A 16,908-nucleotide genomic window follows, 5' to 3' on the forward strand; every position below is an offset into this window, starting at 1 on the left:
ATTATTGTTTTCCGTCTAAATTTGATTTATTTTGTCAACATGCAAATTATGCACGTTGACATGCAAGATGATTATGACGAAATAAATGTTCATAACAATGTGCAGGATAAATTATTCAAGACATACTTCACAGTTTTCATTCCTGAGTCGTATCAATCAACATCCACCAGAATGGGATGTATAGAATATAAAGGATGGGTGTAGACTGTGAACAACTTCATACTCGTGTTTTACATATACTGATACATGTAGTTGTATAAAAGTGTTTACAAGGCACTTTCTTTTTGCCCCATGAGGGCTCTTAATTGGTAAATAAACAAACAAATTGAAAATTGAAATTGTAGTAATGATTTTGTACGTAGAGTACACCACCTTCAGAGACATTTTAAAACAAGGTTCTCTTGGTACATTTTGAATTTCTCAAACATTACAAAATATGTAACAAAAATTATCCACATTCTTTCTTAGGACACTTAAGAAAATATGGGATGAATACATCGTACACGTTCGACATTATAAAACTGCATATCAAAATAGTTTTAGGAGCGTATTAAAAGTTAAAAGTAAACGTTAATGTTACATGTAGATATTTAAGTTGCATGTCCATTTAATTCTTGCAACAAACATGCAACTTATCTGCATTATCTTGCATAAGTAGTATGGACAAAAATATTTCAGTCATGAACATGATGAATGCACTTTGCAAGCTGCTCTTTTGAAAGAAAAAAGTTTATGATTTTTGTTTACTGTTGATATAAATATTTTCCTCATTGACATAAATAACTTGCATGTAATGTAGGCATAATTGTCTTACACATCATTATAATCTTATTCTAAATCAGAAGAAAAACAAGATGTGTTTGTGAAACACTGATGCCCCCCGTATGGCAACTTATAGCGAAGGTTAAACTTTTTCAAATGCAAATCAAATAATTATGTTGGTACCCTAAGTAAGGTCTTGTCTCCTGGAATATACTTAAAAAATATGAAAGCCCTGGAAGCAACCATTGAAAAGATATGGAAAAGGTTAAAGTTTTTCAAAAGTATAAGTCAAACATATAAAGATTAAGGTCAAATGGCCAAAATTAATGGTGTCCAAGGAAAGGCCTCCTCACAAGAAATACACATGTAAAATATGAAAACCCTAGCACCAACCTTTCAAAACTTATGACCAAGGTTAACGTTTTTCAAAAGTAGGTCAAATCCCAAGGTCCAGGTCAAAGGGTAAAAAATGTTGCTATCCAAAGTAAGGTCTTGTCATGAGGATAACATATGTGAAGTATGAAAGCCCTAGCACCAATTGTACAATAGTTATGGCCAAGGTTAAAGTTTTCCAAAGGTAGGTCAAACTCCAAGGCCAACGTTAATTGGCTGTATATTGTTGGTATCCAAAGAAAGGTCTTGTCACAAGGAATACACGTATGAAGAATGAAAGCCCTAGCACCAACTGTTAAAAAGTTATGGCCAAGGTTAAAGTTTTCCAAAAGTAGGTCAAACTCCTAGGTCAAGGGGTCAAAGTTGTAGGTATCCAAAGGAAGGTCTTGTCACAATGATTACAATTGTGAATATGAATGCCATAGCTCCAACCAATCAAAAGTTAGGGCAATGTTAAAGTCTTTGCGGATAACACAGACAGACAGACGGACGAACATGACAAAAACTATATGCATAATAAGTTGTATCAGATATGTGAGGGATGAGGAGGGGGTGACAGAAATATGCCTTCATGAAAACCACGTAGCTAAAGCTGGGAAACTTGATTACTAGTACATAATCATATGATAATTTCATTTTGGATAAAATCCATTGACCATCTATGATAATGCTTTTAATTGTTACAGAAATTTCAGAAGCAGACTAACCAGACTTTTTGAAATCAATTAATTAATATATTTTTTTCATTAAAAAATATTTTGAAGAACGATAACTCCTGCAGATGGAAAGATAACTCTTGTAGATGGATGCATTTTTATTTTACAAGCTGATTTAAAAAGCAACGCTTCGTTATGTTTTCTAATGTGAATAAGATAGGTATGATAGTAAATATTATTTTCAGATATACCTCATATTTCTAATTTTAGGGTGAGGCCAAAATAAAATTATAGTTTGTTTGGAATTGCCTCCCACCTCATTGAAATGACCCCTCCTGGAAAAATTTTATTGACCAAAAATAAGAAGATTTTTTTTATTCAATCAATTCTTGGTCTGTTACCACATGTGCTACCCAATCAATTAATAAGTGTAGGATCTAAGCAAAACTGGGTTCCTGGTTGATAGGAGATACCCTTTACAAAAAGGCAGAAAATAATGTGTTCATTCCTTATTGAGATTTTTTTTATCATCAATTTTTAATTTTGAAAAAAAAAAATAATTTCCCTCCCTCCCACCTGGGTCTGAAACCTCCCAGGTGGCAATTCCAAACAAATATTTTTTTTAAGGATGGCCTGAGATAAAAAATTATTGATCTTTCGTATTCACCATATCAAATTTTCTTCATATCATGATTAGACATAATATTCATTTATGAAAAAGTAAGCAACGCTTCATGTTTCAAACTATTTTCCATTTGAATCTTATGCTATTGTTGTTGATGAAAATCAATGTTGGGAATTTATTAAAAAAAAAAAAAAATATGGCGAAATTTGGAGCAGAGCACCTTAAAATTAATTTGCTCGAGATCGACATTCTGATAATTATTATCAGAAGAAAATATTCGAGAAAGACTTCAAAGAGCGGAGGAGAAATCAAGTTACCAACGGTCAGTTTTTATTTTTATTGAAATCACATATATCTGAAATCGACAGTTTGTTATAAACACTATTTTCAAAACTGTGTTCACTGTCTAAGAAGAAAATCATTATAATAGTAATATATTGCATATTATTAGTATGAGAATATTTGGCAGCCATATAATAGTGTTGTGAGACATCATTCACTTACTTTTCCCCCAATTTTAAGGCATGTCAGAAGAAAGGGCCAAATCTCCAGAGGAGCCAAAAGTAGCAAAGTTAAATGAGGCAGCTCATCAGACCCCTCCCCACTTCCTGTCTAGTGGGGAGGAGGATGAACCAGAACCAGACAAGGGGGAGACCAAGGAACTAGTGATAGAGGACAGAGCTGCTGTGGTAGGTAGCAACATTTAGATTATGAACATATTTCATTATTGTAATAGGTAATGCTTATATTTGTAATGACTTTTTGAAAAGTTTAACTTCAATGTACCTGTTCAATTTTTTTTAAAAATAATTTTAATTACAGGTCATTGATTTAAACCAAAGCAGAATTGCTAAGATAAGCAATTTACATGGACTGTCACAATGTGAGGTAAGGCTCTGCTGGTTCAAAACCTAAATTTGTAAACAATATGTGTCTTGACTTAAGCTGAAGAAGAAATATTTAACCATTGTCAATCGTGACATTTTGTTTTTACAGAGTCTCTGTTTACGTCAGAATCTGATCAAGAAAATTGAGGGATTAAGTTCGGTTGTCTCCCTGACCGACCTTGACCTCTACGACAACCAGATCACAAAGATTGAACACTTGGAGGCTTTAGTCAATTTAGAGTAAGATGCACTTTAATTGCACAGTATAAAATTATGTTTATATACAAAATGTTTTAGAACCAGCACACATTTGTGCATTTTCTGATATGAAACCTTTCACCACAATATTCTCAATATTGAGACACAATTTAATGCAAAGCTTACGTTTATTTGTCACATTGGAATTAAAAGTTGTAGTCGTAGCTCTCTTACAGAATGTCACGAAAAACAAACATTTGTATATATATATACAGAGGGTCCTTACTGGAATGTATCATCGAATATTTCAGATCACTGGACTTGTCATTTAACAGAATTCCAAAAATTGAAGGTTTGGCCACACTTACAAAACTTAAAAAGCTTTTTCTCATACACAACAAAATCCAGAAAATAGAGAATGTAGGCCACTTGGTGCAGCTAGAAATGTTAGAGCTCGGGTCCAACAAAATCAGGGTGTGTAGCAATGAATAATCTTTGTGATGTTTTTTGTTTAAGCTACCGGTATATATATATATATTTTTTAACAGCTGTTTAGAAGATAAACTTAAATTTTCCATAATATGATGCTTGCATAAAGATCTATTGGAAATCAAAAAGTTTGCAAAGAGAATTTGCAAAATAATATTTCTCAAAAATGTATGTGTATATATTTCAGACACTAGAGGGTATATCCACCCTAACAAATCTAACCCACCTCTACGTAGGAAAGAATAAAATCACTCGAATCCAGGGACTTGACACATTAGTCAATCTACGCTGTCTTAGTATTCAGGTATGTTATATTTTGCATTACCTCATTATAGTCTGTGAACATTTTATTAGGTTATAAATAGTGTCTTTTTTTCATTTTATAGAGTAACAGAATACGGAAAATAGAAGGCCTAGACAAACTTGTGAACTTGGAAGAATTCTATGCAAGTCACAATGGAATCCAGAAGGTTGAAGGCTTAGAGGCCAATGTGAGTTAATGATGTGGTTGTAGTTTTTGAAGTTGGTGACAAATTGCTAATTGTAAATATAGGCATAAACTTGACAATTTCATTAATTTAAAATTCAATATGCATGAACATGTAAATTTGTCAAGATGCATTCCTTCATTTTAGAAATCATTTGAGTTCAATATTGCATGGAAATTCATTCATGTCTAGTTGAAATGTATTTCTGGAGTCTTTGTTAAGAGAAAATATTTTCACTATATTATCTTTTCAGATGTACATATGTAACCAAAAATATATGTTCATATATTTAGGTGAAACTCACAACATTGGATTTGGCAGCTAATTTTATTCCAAAGATTGAAAATGTGAGCCACTTGGCTGAAATGGAAGAGTTTTGGGTAAAGGAGCTTTGTTTGCAATTTCTTTGTGGTTCTTTCGAAAGTTTTTTTCCCCTCCTTTCATACAGAAACTAACTGTGTCTACCACTGACATACATTTGAGACCTTGAGAGTGTGTTTTGTTGAATTCCATTAAAGTATAATAAATTGTCCAGTTGACAGTATAACTTATGTATGAAATACAGTCAAACCTCGTTATCTCGTACTCGATGGGACCAAGAAAATACTTCGAGATATCCGAGGATTTGAGATATCCAGGGTAAAATACTTAAGGAATAAGAGTTCGGGACTTTCAAATCACTTGGACTGGTCTTCGAGATATCAGTGTTCGAGATACTGAAGTTCAATTGTACTTGATTTTTTTTTTTCAGTTCAATGATAATAAAGTATCAGACTGGAATGACTTAAAAGAACTGGAATCCTTGAAAAACTTGGCCACAGTATACCTAGAGAGAAACCCACTTTACTACGATGGGGAAAAGAGACCAGACCCCAATTATAGACGTAAAATCAAGCTAGCTCTACCTCATATCAAACAGATCGACGCAACACTGTGTTAATGGTAGGTATGTAAAAACAGATAGACACAACAGGGTTAGAAACTCCCAAAAATTACAACTCGCAAATAATTGCGAGTACCAAGAAAGTGAACTCGCAATTTTATAAGACTACTCGCAATTTTCATATAAAGTTAAATTTATATAAATTAAATAAATGTAACTTAAGGAAAAAGTAACTACTTTACAATACACAAAATACAATTACAGTGTGACTTTTATTTAAATTACTGATTTAAATCAAAAGCATTGTGTTCTGTCATATATAATTTTGCTACAGTTTCAATGCAAAAAAAAAAAAAAATCAACTCGCAAGTTTTTGCGAGTTACCTAATTTTTAACTTGCAATTTGGGAATTCTAACTCGCGTTTTGCGAGTTGTATATAGTGAATTTCGAACCCTGACACAACACTGTGTTAATGGTAGGTATGTAAAAACAGATAGATGCAACACTGTGTTAATGGTAGGTATGCAATACATCATACCTCATCAGTCTGTAAAGAAATATACTTTGAAGGATGTTAATATTTTATTACCAGTTGTCTGATGTGTTTGTCATGTACTTGAGAAGTGTATACAAACAATATTGATTTATTTAGGTTTATCAAATTCTGAAGAATTTTTTTTTGAAATCTAATCTAGAATGAGAGACATGTTGGAAATCAGATAACCTTTTACTTATCATTTAAGATATAACTTCAAAATTCAAATATAGTTCCATGATAAATTCTAATTTTTTGAAAATCATTTATGAGTGTTTTCACTTCCTTTACAGATATTTTCCTGTGATGTGGAGAGAAGACAGTTAGTGTAGTATATCGTGCCATATCACAGACTCGGGAGTACACATGACTAGAACAGTACACACAACAATGCATAATTCTCATTCATATTTTATCAATTTTTTATTAATTTGTCGAGTTGTTACTTATTTTCATCTACGTTCATAATAATTAAATGTTAAGAATTTTATGATTATGTCTGTTCTTCTACTGTTGTTATGTAATGACATGTATGTAATGACACGTATGTTACGACACATTTGTCACAAAAGTACAAATCAGTAGTACGTCAAGTAAAATAAAATCCTTTTCTGAGACAGGGTACTAGGAAATCTTGTCAGTTTTTGGTTTGCCCAGTATTCAACATTTTGGAGTGCATGAAACTAAACCTATCAGTGTATAATGATCCCCAATTTTATTTCATGTATTAGAGTTGGATGTTTGAATCAAGTAAATCTTTTGAAGGTCTTACTTGAAAATGATTAAGTAAGAGATTTAAAAAAGGGAGATAATGTTTAGATATGGCTCCTTATTCTTTATACCTTTCATCCCCCACCCCCATCCCAGCAAACAAAGTTTGGGGGTATGTAGGAATCACCTTGTCAACCTGTCTATCCATACAGCCGTCTGTCCATGCAATGATTGCATGATTTTTATACTTATACGGTACTTTAGTTTCTTCTGTGTACTTCAATTATTTTATAATGCATAGTTTATAAAGTGTTTCCTATCATTGCAAAACACCATAAATCATATCTAATTTCATATCATACTAATTAGCATTGGTATCTTAGGCTAAATTAAAGGAAAAGTCAATTTCTTTAAATCTGTATTTTTAACATAGATTTATAGTGTAAAAATATCAACATTTTAAAAGACTGTTTCTAAAACTTCAAAGAACCTTGAATCACATTTAGATGCATAAAATGAGGACTAATACATATATTCCAGCAGGGCATTCTAAGGCCATGGTACATGCATACTGGTACTTGAGCTGATGTCCATGGATGCATCAAATGTGTTTGGATTTTACACCAATAATGCTCCTCTGCAATCAGACTTACAAGGTGTCTTTAACCCGAGTCATTCAACAGACAGTAAAATATAGGCAGTCTAATTAAAATTAACCCCTATCTTTTATTATTTGTTTGCATTACTGCATAACAAATAATATAACATAAGAAGCTAATTTAACACTGAAAATACATGTATAGCTCAGATGCACCTCAGAATCTGAAAGAATGTTTCATACAATACATTGTAGCTACACATTTTTGCAAGTCTGGTTTTGATGCAGAATAATTTTTATACTGACTTAACCTTGCATCTGCATATATAAATAAACAGTGATTCTTATAGCCCTTCAAAAAACTTAATTGAGCATGAGATATGTACAATGTAACTACATGTATGTTATAAATTTTTATTTCAGCAAATGTGACTTTTTATATATGTTTTAAACTAATGTGATGTCTCACTGATGACACAATTTTAACAAAGGTATATAAATCATTGTATAAATCAACATGTATACAAAACATGCATTAGAAATGATCACAAAATTCTTAATACAGAAAAATAAATAATTAAAAAATGTACCCATGAATTTCATGAATAGAAGAACATGATTATGAAGGAAGCAGAAAATTATCACAGAGGAAATTTTGTGCCACATTTCAAATGTGGAAAAACATATAGTACAACTGTTTAACAATGTTTAACTTGCACAGTTTTGCATCAGAGAATTTTTTTCTTATCAATACCTAACCAAAACTATTTATATATCATTATTAAAAAATGTTATTTTGTCCAAAACAATTGATGTATAGCATTTCCGAAAATCTAACTTTAATGCCTATCCCATTAAGGAGGTTCTACTTTGTACTATTCATTTGAACAGAGATCAGTTAACAAACTGTACAATTAAAGCAACGGTTTACCTGTAAGCCTTAACTGGAATCTCATTTTGAATTTCCTGTAGTGATACTTATTACTGTTTCAGAAATGAAAGAAAATATTATTCAGTACATGTAATGATAACTGATCATTTCTCAAAATTTTCAGCAAGACAATGCAGCCTTAACTTGCACTTTAAATCAATGGTACTATTGTAGCCTTTAAATGAAGTTATTTAACAACCTGAGTACATGTAAATTTACAGAGGATTATAGCTGTCGGAGGTTCTTATCCCTATCCAAAGCCAATAAATCTATGTACTGTTTCAAGTAATCAATCAAAAAGGTGAAAACTATTTTTTTTAAATTAAACATTGTCACCTGACTTGTGAAATCTTTATATTTACATTACATTATCAACACCTGTGCCATTCGTGCACATCATAACCAAACATGACTGATAATCTTGCCAGTAAAAAAAAAAGAAAAAATGAATGCCTAATTAGCTAGTTCTTGATCCACAGGGTAGAATCTACAGTGATTTAAAAAAACAAAACACCCAGCTCTTTTCTATAAAGATCACTGCTAAAAGGGATGTTCAAGTTTTTTGTGTTATCTCACAACTGAATAAATGTTTACTACTTTTCAAAATGCAAATGTAGTCTTTATTTTAATACTGGTCTCTTCTTTTTGTTGGATTTCTCTGTAAAAAAAAAAATCAAAATAAATAAAAAAACAAATACAGATATTTACTATTTTATTTACAGTTCAAGAAAATCTGGTTGAGATAACTTACATTTTTACTAGTCCTGTCCCCACCATAGTCGAATGTTCTGTCCCTCTGTCTTGCGTTGGACTGACCGGGAGTAGAGGGTAGGTACTGACCCTCCGAGTTCCTTTGTGACCTGGAATAACTATATGTTCATAGTTTGTCTGAAAGTCATTCACAAAATACCCGATATCAAACTGAAATCAAATTCTATGACTTATCAATAAATTACAGTTTTTCTTTCAGAATAAATAATTTTTTTATTTGTAAGAATGAGATAACTATTCTACATACACTATGACAAGAGTCCCATGGGTCACAATGCTTACCTGAGTCACCTTGGCCAAGGTTCTGAAGATTTTTAAAAGTTTTTTTTTTCCTCTTTATGTTTAGGAAATGTTTTGATCGCAATTGTGGCCCTTCCCTATTCCCCAGCCTTCCTATATATTCCTATGTAAAGCTTTGACTGCCCACTGTGTCCCCACACTACCTTCAGGCCTTGGGTGGTCATAATTTGAAAAAACTTGAGTTTACACTACCTGAGGATGCTTGCATGCTAATATGACGAATCAAAACCTGCTGTTCTTGAGAAGAAGATTTTGAAGTTTATTTATTTTTCTTTAAAAGTAATATCTTGTAAAATATGTATCCTCTATGGTGGCCCTAACAAACCTCAAAGGTCATAATCTGAACAAACTTGAATGTAAACTACCTAGAGATCATGGCCCTGTTGTTCTTAAGAAGTAGATTTTGAAAGATTTTTCATATATATTCCCCTCCTTCTTTGACCCCACCCTAATCTGGGGGGAGGGGAAAAAAACAAATCTGAACCTGCACTGCATGAGGATGCTTGCTTATTACTACATGTATGATTAATCATGGCCCTGTTGTTCTTGAAAACAAAGATTTTTAAAAGATTTTTCCTTACATGTAAATATAATTTAAATTAATAAACACTCATTAAGGAAGACAGACAACACAAATTTTGATTAAAAAAAATCTCACTTTAGCCTTTGGCTCAGGTGAGCTAAAAATCAAGTTAAACACTCCTATTTGAATGTAAATGTATGATATTTTGATGTGATTCTGAATATATTTGTAATCTGAATGACTACCTTGATGGACGAAGGTTACCGACTTCTAAGTCTGGATCAAGATAATCTCGACGACTGGCTCCTGTATTTGTTTTCTTTGCATCTGATCACAAAAAAGTCATAAAAAGTAAGAGTGCCACCAGTATCCATACATAAGCAGAAATAAAATAAATGCAGTAGAGCTGATAAAATAAACACAGGTTTAAAGGTTGGGGACATGTAATGGAGGAAACATACCATTTCTTTTTGATACAGCACCAGGCACTCGACTAGAGCTAACCGAAGAGTATGCAGTCTGTTTGGCAATATTATTTAAATTCACATTGTTCTTTCTAGAGCTTTGTGACCCAACAAAGGATCCAGTAGCTTCCCTTGAATCACTTGTCCTGCGTGGACCTGCCAGCCTGGACGACAGGATGGGGGAGTCGTTATCACTGAGCAAGCTACCTAATGTCTTTCTGGTGCGAGCAGCACTGCTTACTGAGGTCCTAGAAGTGGATCTTCTAGGTGATGGTGGAGAAATGTTTTCACTTTCATTTGTTTGATGCTGACCTCTGGTACCATACACATCAAAAGAGGAACTTCCGTACTTCCGTAATGTGTGATCCAGGTCTCGTGAGTGAGGCCCAGGAGGGATTGCGTGATGATCTTTGCCGTAAATAATTGCATTGATATTTGGAGTATGTTGTGGTTTGCCCCTGAGTGTGTTTGAGACTCTTTTGGGGGTGGCACCTGTGATTCTCACTGCAGGGGACATCACTCTTGGAGTTTTTAATGCATCAGAATCACAGACTGCCTAAAAGGAATAGAAAAGTTATTTAGGTAAGGTCAAAGGGTGTCTTGTCATGAAGATATGGTGTTTCAGGAAACAAGATACATCTCAGGAATGAAAAGGTGAACAGGTCTTTCTCAAAAATACTTGTATATATGGACTAAAACAATTGGACAAAAAGACAAATAGGACCATCAACATTTTATGTCAATGGTCATTGTCGTTTCTAAACAGTACCTGGTGTTGAACAAGTACATCTTGAGGAAAAAGTTCATCACAGAATTCACACGGAAGCATCAGGTCATCATGTGGTTCTACTGGGATGGCATCATCAATAAACCTATAATACAACAACTGAGGAAATAGCACATGAAAATATCCACATCTGCATTTTCAAACAAAGTAGAAACATTGATTTCATTATACATTTTCAGTTTCAGGCTCTGTGAGGAAACACAAATACCAGCTGGAGTGTGTATAAATGATTACCCTGTAGGATCAGAATCATCATCATCGTAACCATGGAGATTATCAATGACATTAGGGATTGGTCTTTGAGCAGGATGAATGGGGTAGTTTGTTCTGTTGTCAGAGTCCTCTCTGAGATTGGTGTCTGCCATCAGTGAGCTTAATTGGTCCTCTGTACAGGAACCCTGTGAGGGATTAATTTATAAACATGTTACATGCAGTTATGTTTTCTATCCATCATCACAATATACATATCTTTATAAAGGTATAATAAGCGAGAACATTATAGCAAATGCACAATTTTAATAAACTCATAATTTTGTCATCAAGAAGTAATAATATATTTCTTTGATAGAAGATATACTGTAGATTCCAATTTATACACGAGGAATTAATTATCACGTAATTTCGCGAGAAGCACCACTCGCGAAATAAAATTACTCGCTTTTATTTTTATGGTGCTGAAATCCATGTAAAATCTCTTGATAAACCGTCCATTCACAAATTATTATTCTCGCGATTTGATGTTAAAGAGTCCTTTCGCGTTAATAAGTACTCGCAGAAAATAAGGAATCTACAGTAAATATAGTGAAGCAGTTTCTATCTCAACAGCTTTAATTTTCTAAGCTTTTTATGACTGTACTGTTTCTGTCATCAGTTTTTCATAGGTAAGATACACACCTGATGTAGAACAAGCATATCAATGGGAAATGCTTCTCCACAAAATTCACAGGGCAAAAAGGTTTGGTCTAAAAATGACAAGTAAAGACTGTTATTAAATTATAACACATATAAGCATCTGTGAAAAAACAGATCATAAATACTGTGTATACACACCATGGTTTTGACTATGATTGAATTCTCCATTTCTATTCCTCCTCTCTATATTGACTTCCTTCTTCTTACTCTTACTAACAGCCTGGGTCCCTCCCCGGGCAGTAGTCCGAGTGGATGGAGTAACCCTTGTCTGATGCGAAGGTCCCATCCCATTCACTCCCAATAATCTCTGGATCTCATCCATCTGGAAGGAGTTTAATTCACCTGATCCAAACAGGAAATCATCTGAAGTATCCACTGCTGGAGGGGCTGGTCTCCTGTTTGTTGTAACAGCTCCATTTCTGGGGAGATTTGGAATATCCACAGGTGTGTTATTGTTGTACTTGGGTTGGATTTCTCTAATGTTACACCTGGACTCCTCATGCTGAGCCATGTCTTTCACCATTATAAACTGTCCACATCGAATGCAGTTCTCTGTTCGGGTTCCACAGTATCCCTGGTGTTCTTCTAACTCTCCCTTTGCCACATCCATTTCACAGTAAATACACTTGATTGGTCTCTTGAGACATTCATCTTCCTTAAAACATAAAAAATATAAGGAATATAATGACATCAATGTTTTATCTTTTTTCTTATTATTGCATTTGACACTGATGATGGGTGGAACAGTTTCTTATCATAAACCAGAAGGAATTCCTATAAATTAAAGCAATATACCACAATAAGCAATGGCACTAAATATATAAATCTTTACTGGAAAGCTCTCTTCATGACAAACTATCACATTCTAATATTGGATAAATTCTAGAGCTATTTTCCTTTAAATTTCTTTTAAACTGTTAGCAAATATGGCTAAAATATGAAGTGGTAAGAATCATTCTTGGACCTTCACATGTCACATTTACCAATGGTATACAATCATTCTTGACAGTTGACATGGACCTTAGTTTGCACCTAATACATTTATGTATAGATATACCTCATGACTTTCCAGGTGCTGCTTTTCCACTTCCTTGTTACACTTGGGACATGGTATTTTGGCGTGGATCTCCTCAAAGTGAACTTCCATTTCTGCTCTGGGAATCGGCTCGTTACAATGTTCACAAAGGGAAATGTTTCTTTTGCAGTGCATTTCATGCAATACAAAATTTGATTTACCAATCTGTCTTCGACTGAAAAGCAATTTTCAAAACCTTTAAAGACTGATCACAAAATAATTTAAACTTTTAATAACACAAGATAATGCGGAGGGGGGGGGGGGGGGGAGGAGGGGTTAAAGTTATGCACTTCCAATGATGATGATGAATCCTAGCTTTGTCATGACATTAACAACTGTATCTGATTTAAACTTATTTACTTCTCTTTTTACATTATTTCTGATTCAGAAACAGACTTTATCTTATAATTGAGTACATGTATGTCTAAAACTAATACCCAGATAAAGATTATCCTTATTTTTTCATTAAACAGACAGATGATTTAGAATTTCCATATAATATATGTCAGAACTAGTCTGAAGTACCACCATACATAAAAAATGTATTGACCTTGAGTAAAAAGCCTCTTAATAACAGGAAGAAGTCACGACATCTTTAAACTGCTCCCAGATTTTGTTATTGTTGTGGATCAAAGAACAATTTTTACTTAGAATGATAAGTTGTTTATTGTCTGTATATTGTAATGTGATCTAAATAAAACACTAAAAGATGATACTTGATTGCTGAAAACAAAGAACAGGAACACAAAACCTAGATAAGGCAGAGTGTATGTACATATATTCAGTGTTTTAAATAACAATACACCTGACCACCTGTGACTTATAATAAATTTTGCTGTGGGCAAACCAATTTGCTTGTATCAATGCCCAGTTGGTGTTAAAATTGCTACAAATTATTAAAAACTTACAATGATAAATCTGTCTCAAATGAACTGTGTAACAAGCCAGGTATCAGAACTCATCAGTCAATCTAACAGGGATTGAAGTTACACTAACTGATCCTACGCACATTACCATTTTAACAGAAGAGCTGAGATTTCTTAGGATTGCCACTTTCCAGCCCTTAGGCAGACAACACAACAAACTTATGGTTTTACAATGTAATAAAAATAATTTTTGAAAAAGGAAATTATTTTAATTTTATCTGGCTAGCATACCTTGGGCAAGGCTCACAAACTTTTATTAGTAATCAGCTAATTTCATAGTGAGTTTCAAACACTGATGTTATATTTAATGCAATATGTAACAGGAAAAGAGAAAATGCAACAAACAAGAGGAGGTTTAGAACCTGGGGCCCCTGGACTTTAGGCAGGTGTACTATCAACTGAGCAATCTGGCAACCTGCAATCAATTCTGCCTTACAAAATCTTCCCCCCTTGAAGTCTTTGTCACCAAAGACACCAACCCAGACTTTTCCTTGATATGTTTTCCCTGTCACTACCAGAACATGGCAACAAATATTACAGGGAGAAAATGCAATTGGACCAGACCAGGATTTGAACCCATGCCTCCTGAACTTGATTCAAGTGCTCTACCAACTGATCTTTCTAGGTTACCGTCATTTTGCCCCAAAACCAGAAGAGGGCCCCAAAGTTTTTTTTACGGATGCCCAAGTATGTGTATGAGCACCCCAAAATTAATTCATGAGAGCCCCAAAATCATTTCACAAGTGCCCCAAATACACATCCTGAGCCCAAAATAATTGAACATAACTTTTTCAGGACGAACTTAACACTTCTTTCATGTTCTTTTGGACCTATGCTGCCATTGAATCACTCTGATGAAAATCAAACCTTCACTAGCTCCTTTTTATTTTGATTGTCACGCGACAATCAAAATAAAAATGAGCTAGTGAAGGCTTGATTTTTAATCAGACTGCCACTGACTCACGTTCATATGAAAGTTGTGCAGTCATTAATAAATATAATGAGATATTCTTTCTTTACATTAAGCCCCCCCTCCCCAATTTAAAAGTTTTCACATTGTGTGGTATGTATTAACATTGACAAGTTATAATTTAAGAAACAAATGATTTATTTACAAAACTAGATTAACTCATGATCATTCTTGTTTACAACTCTTGGGGCACTCGGGGAGTGTATTTCGGGTGCTCATAAAATGTATTTAGGCACTGGTGAATTGTATTTCGGGAAAATTGAATTAAATTTGGGGTGCTATTACATGTATTTGGGGGTAGACAGACATCTCGGCCCAACGACACCTCGGCCCATCAGACTTGACATCTCGGCCCTGACAGGTCAGCCCAAGATTGTTGACACGTCAGCCCATATAAAAGACATCTCGGCCCAAACAAAATTTTACGATGGGAAAAAATAACTTTCTAACAATTAAACAAATTTTTAAAATTAAAAATGGGGGGGGGGGGGGGGGTGTCTTTGATAGATATAGGCTAATCGTTTTATTTTTCAAACTCAATTAGATCAGTCTTTTATTTACATCTATTTCTTGCGGAAAATGTAATTTTTTTCTCCAGTATCACGGTTGCGCGTGTTAATCTTGCATTAGCCAAAAAAAAAAAAAAAAAAAAAAATAATAAAATAAAAAAATAATGGAAAAGACGTTTCACGTACTTGCTTTGATACAAGAAGCCTAGCTAGAGAAAAATGGACTCAAACTAATTATAAGAGACGATAATAAATTTATGAAGCAAATGTTTTTCTTAAGAAATAAATGAAAAATATTCAATGAATTTGGATGTATTTAATTACTGTCTCCCAATTAAAATCTGCTCGTAATTAACCCCTGTTGTCACCAATATACCATGCACTTGACCCTCCAAATGATGCGCCGCGGTATTTTGTTTGTTTATCAATTAGCACTTTAATTAATAGCATTGTATTCCTATTCTATGCATATCGTCAATGTGCTTGTGCAAGATCTTTTTTAAAAAATCTTGATAGTTTATTCATGTACTTTTTCCAATCAATATTTTAAATTCAAGTCCCCAAATTGGAAATATATATTTTAAAGTAAAATTTTGCTTGGGCTGAGGTGTCTTATGTATGGGCCGACATGTCTTTAATCTTGGGCCAACCCATCTGAGCCGAAATGTCATTGGGCCGAAATATCAATGGGCCGAGGTGTCGTTGGGCTGAGGTGTCTGACATTCTACATGGGCACCCATAAAAAACTTGGGGGTGCTCATGCATGATGGGGATTTCTAGCTTTGGAGCACAGTGACCAGCATCCATCTTTCTGGCTCTGTCTGAGAGCTGATAACACATTGTTTACATATTGTTAGGAAAGGCGCAAAACCATGGAGGCTAGGGAGAAGCCAGAGGAAAATCATAAGAGTAGAAAAACAGCTGAAATTTTCAAGTTTACAGTATTGATTGAAAAATAAATAATAAAATATTGTTTAATATATATGACAGTATTACTTCAAAACGAACACTATGAATCCTTATTGTCAAATGAAATGATATAAAAAAAAAACATGCAAATGAAAATATGTTATTTAAATTTACATCTGACGTATACATCTAAAGCAAGTTGCTTTAGATACTCCAAAGTATGTCTGTACGACAATGTAAAATAAACTAGACATTAAATAACTCCTTAGGCTTAGAATATTACCAACCAGTTTTTACATAGAGTCGTTTCTTCGTCATTTTCACTCATAATTGTGGAATTTGACTCAATCTCCCGTCTAGTTTCGTTTCCAGGTAAATTCGAAGAAAACAGATTTGAAACACGCGTATTCGCAAAGTTGTTTTTGTCATGAAATGCGCACTGCGTTAAGTGGCTCTTGTTTCAGCTTTTTTTTAAAATAAGGAACTATGAAAAATATGAAGTGAATTATTTTTCCTTCTTCTACTATTATTTCTCTGCATTTATTGTGTTCTAAATGGAAAGATGACTTTATTGTATACATTATTCCCTTTTAGTATCGGGTGTG

The 16,908-nt window shown here is 33.7% G+C and overlaps 2 protein-coding genes across 4 annotated transcripts; one reads left to right on the plus strand and one right to left on the minus strand.

The window, feature by feature from the left end:
* Window positions 1-2,712: 2,712 nt before the first annotated feature.
* LOC133205488 (protein phosphatase 1 regulatory subunit 7-like) lies at window positions 2,713-6,541 on the plus strand. Of its 2 annotated transcripts, none has more exons than XM_061341319.1 (10): window positions 2,713-2,758; window positions 2,959-3,125; window positions 3,259-3,324; window positions 3,433-3,563; window positions 3,833-3,995; window positions 4,198-4,314; window positions 4,397-4,501; window positions 4,792-4,878; window positions 5,250-5,444; window positions 6,211-6,541. In XM_061341319.1, exons 2-9 carry the CDS (start codon window positions 2,961-2,963, stop codon window positions 5,436-5,438), a joined length of 1,023 nt encoding a protein of 340 aa, XP_061197303.1. In that variant the 5' UTR covers window positions 2,713-2,758; window positions 2,959-2,960; the 3' UTR covers window positions 5,439-5,444; window positions 6,211-6,541. The 2 variants fall into 2 exon arrangements, with proteins under 2 accessions (XP_061197303.1, XP_061197302.1); XM_061341318.1 differs by having other exon boundaries at window positions 5,250-5,440.
* Window positions 6,542-7,683: 1,142 nt separating this feature from the next.
* Window positions 7,684-16,646, minus strand: LOC133205487 (TRAF-type zinc finger domain-containing protein 1-like). 2 transcript variants are annotated; one of them, XM_061341317.1, is made up of 10 exons: window positions 16,591-16,646; window positions 12,972-13,164; window positions 12,053-12,569; window positions 11,897-11,964; window positions 11,237-11,400; window positions 10,985-11,087; window positions 10,213-10,771; window positions 9,997-10,078; window positions 8,909-9,017; window positions 7,684-8,815 (listed from the first exon to the last, which is right to left on the minus strand). In XM_061341317.1, the coding sequence occupies exons 1-10, from the start codon at window positions 16,629-16,631 to the stop codon at window positions 8,783-8,785; spliced, it is 1,869 nt and encodes a 622-aa protein (XP_061197301.1). In that variant the 5' UTR covers window positions 16,632-16,646; the 3' UTR covers window positions 7,684-8,782. The 2 variants fall into 2 exon arrangements, with proteins under 2 accessions (XP_061197301.1, XP_061197300.1); XM_061341316.1 differs by having other exon boundaries at window positions 8,909-9,026.
* Window positions 16,647-16,908: the final 262 nt, after the last annotated feature.

Source organism: Saccostrea echinata, unplaced genomic scaffold (assembly GCF_033153115.1).
Source record: "Saccostrea echinata isolate AGI-Se365-2 ecotype Australia unplaced genomic scaffold, CSIRO_AGI_Sech_v1 ptg000054l, whole genome shotgun sequence".
NCBI classification, from domain to species: Eukaryota; Metazoa; Mollusca; class Bivalvia; order Ostreida; family Ostreidae; genus Saccostrea; species Saccostrea echinata.

Bases quoted from the DNA above. Each gene is read 5' to 3' on its own strand.
- LOC133205488 (XM_061341319.1), top strand. From the start codon at position 2,961: ATGTCAGAAGAAAGGGCCAAATCTCCAGAGGAGCCAAAAGTAGCAAAG. The intron at 3,564-3,832 runs GTAAGATGCACT...CGAATATTTCAG, and splicing joins GAGGCTTTAGTCAATTTAGA to ATCACTGGACTTGTCATTTA. The intron at 4,502-4,791 runs GTGAGTTAATGA...TCATATATTTAG, and splicing joins TTGAAGGCTTAGAGGCCAAT to GTGAAACTCACAACATTGGA.
- LOC133205487 (XM_061341316.1), bottom strand. From the start codon at position 16,631: ATGAGTGAAAATGACGAAGAAACGACTCTATGTAAAAACTG. The intron at 10,079-10,212 runs GTATGTTTCCTC...TTTTGTGATCAG, and splicing joins TGCTGTATCAAAAAGAAATG to ATGCAAAGAAAACAAATACA. The intron at 9,027-9,996 runs GTAGTCATTCAG...ATGAACATATAG, and splicing joins GGTAACCTTCGTCCATCAAG to TTATTCCAGGTCACAAAGGA.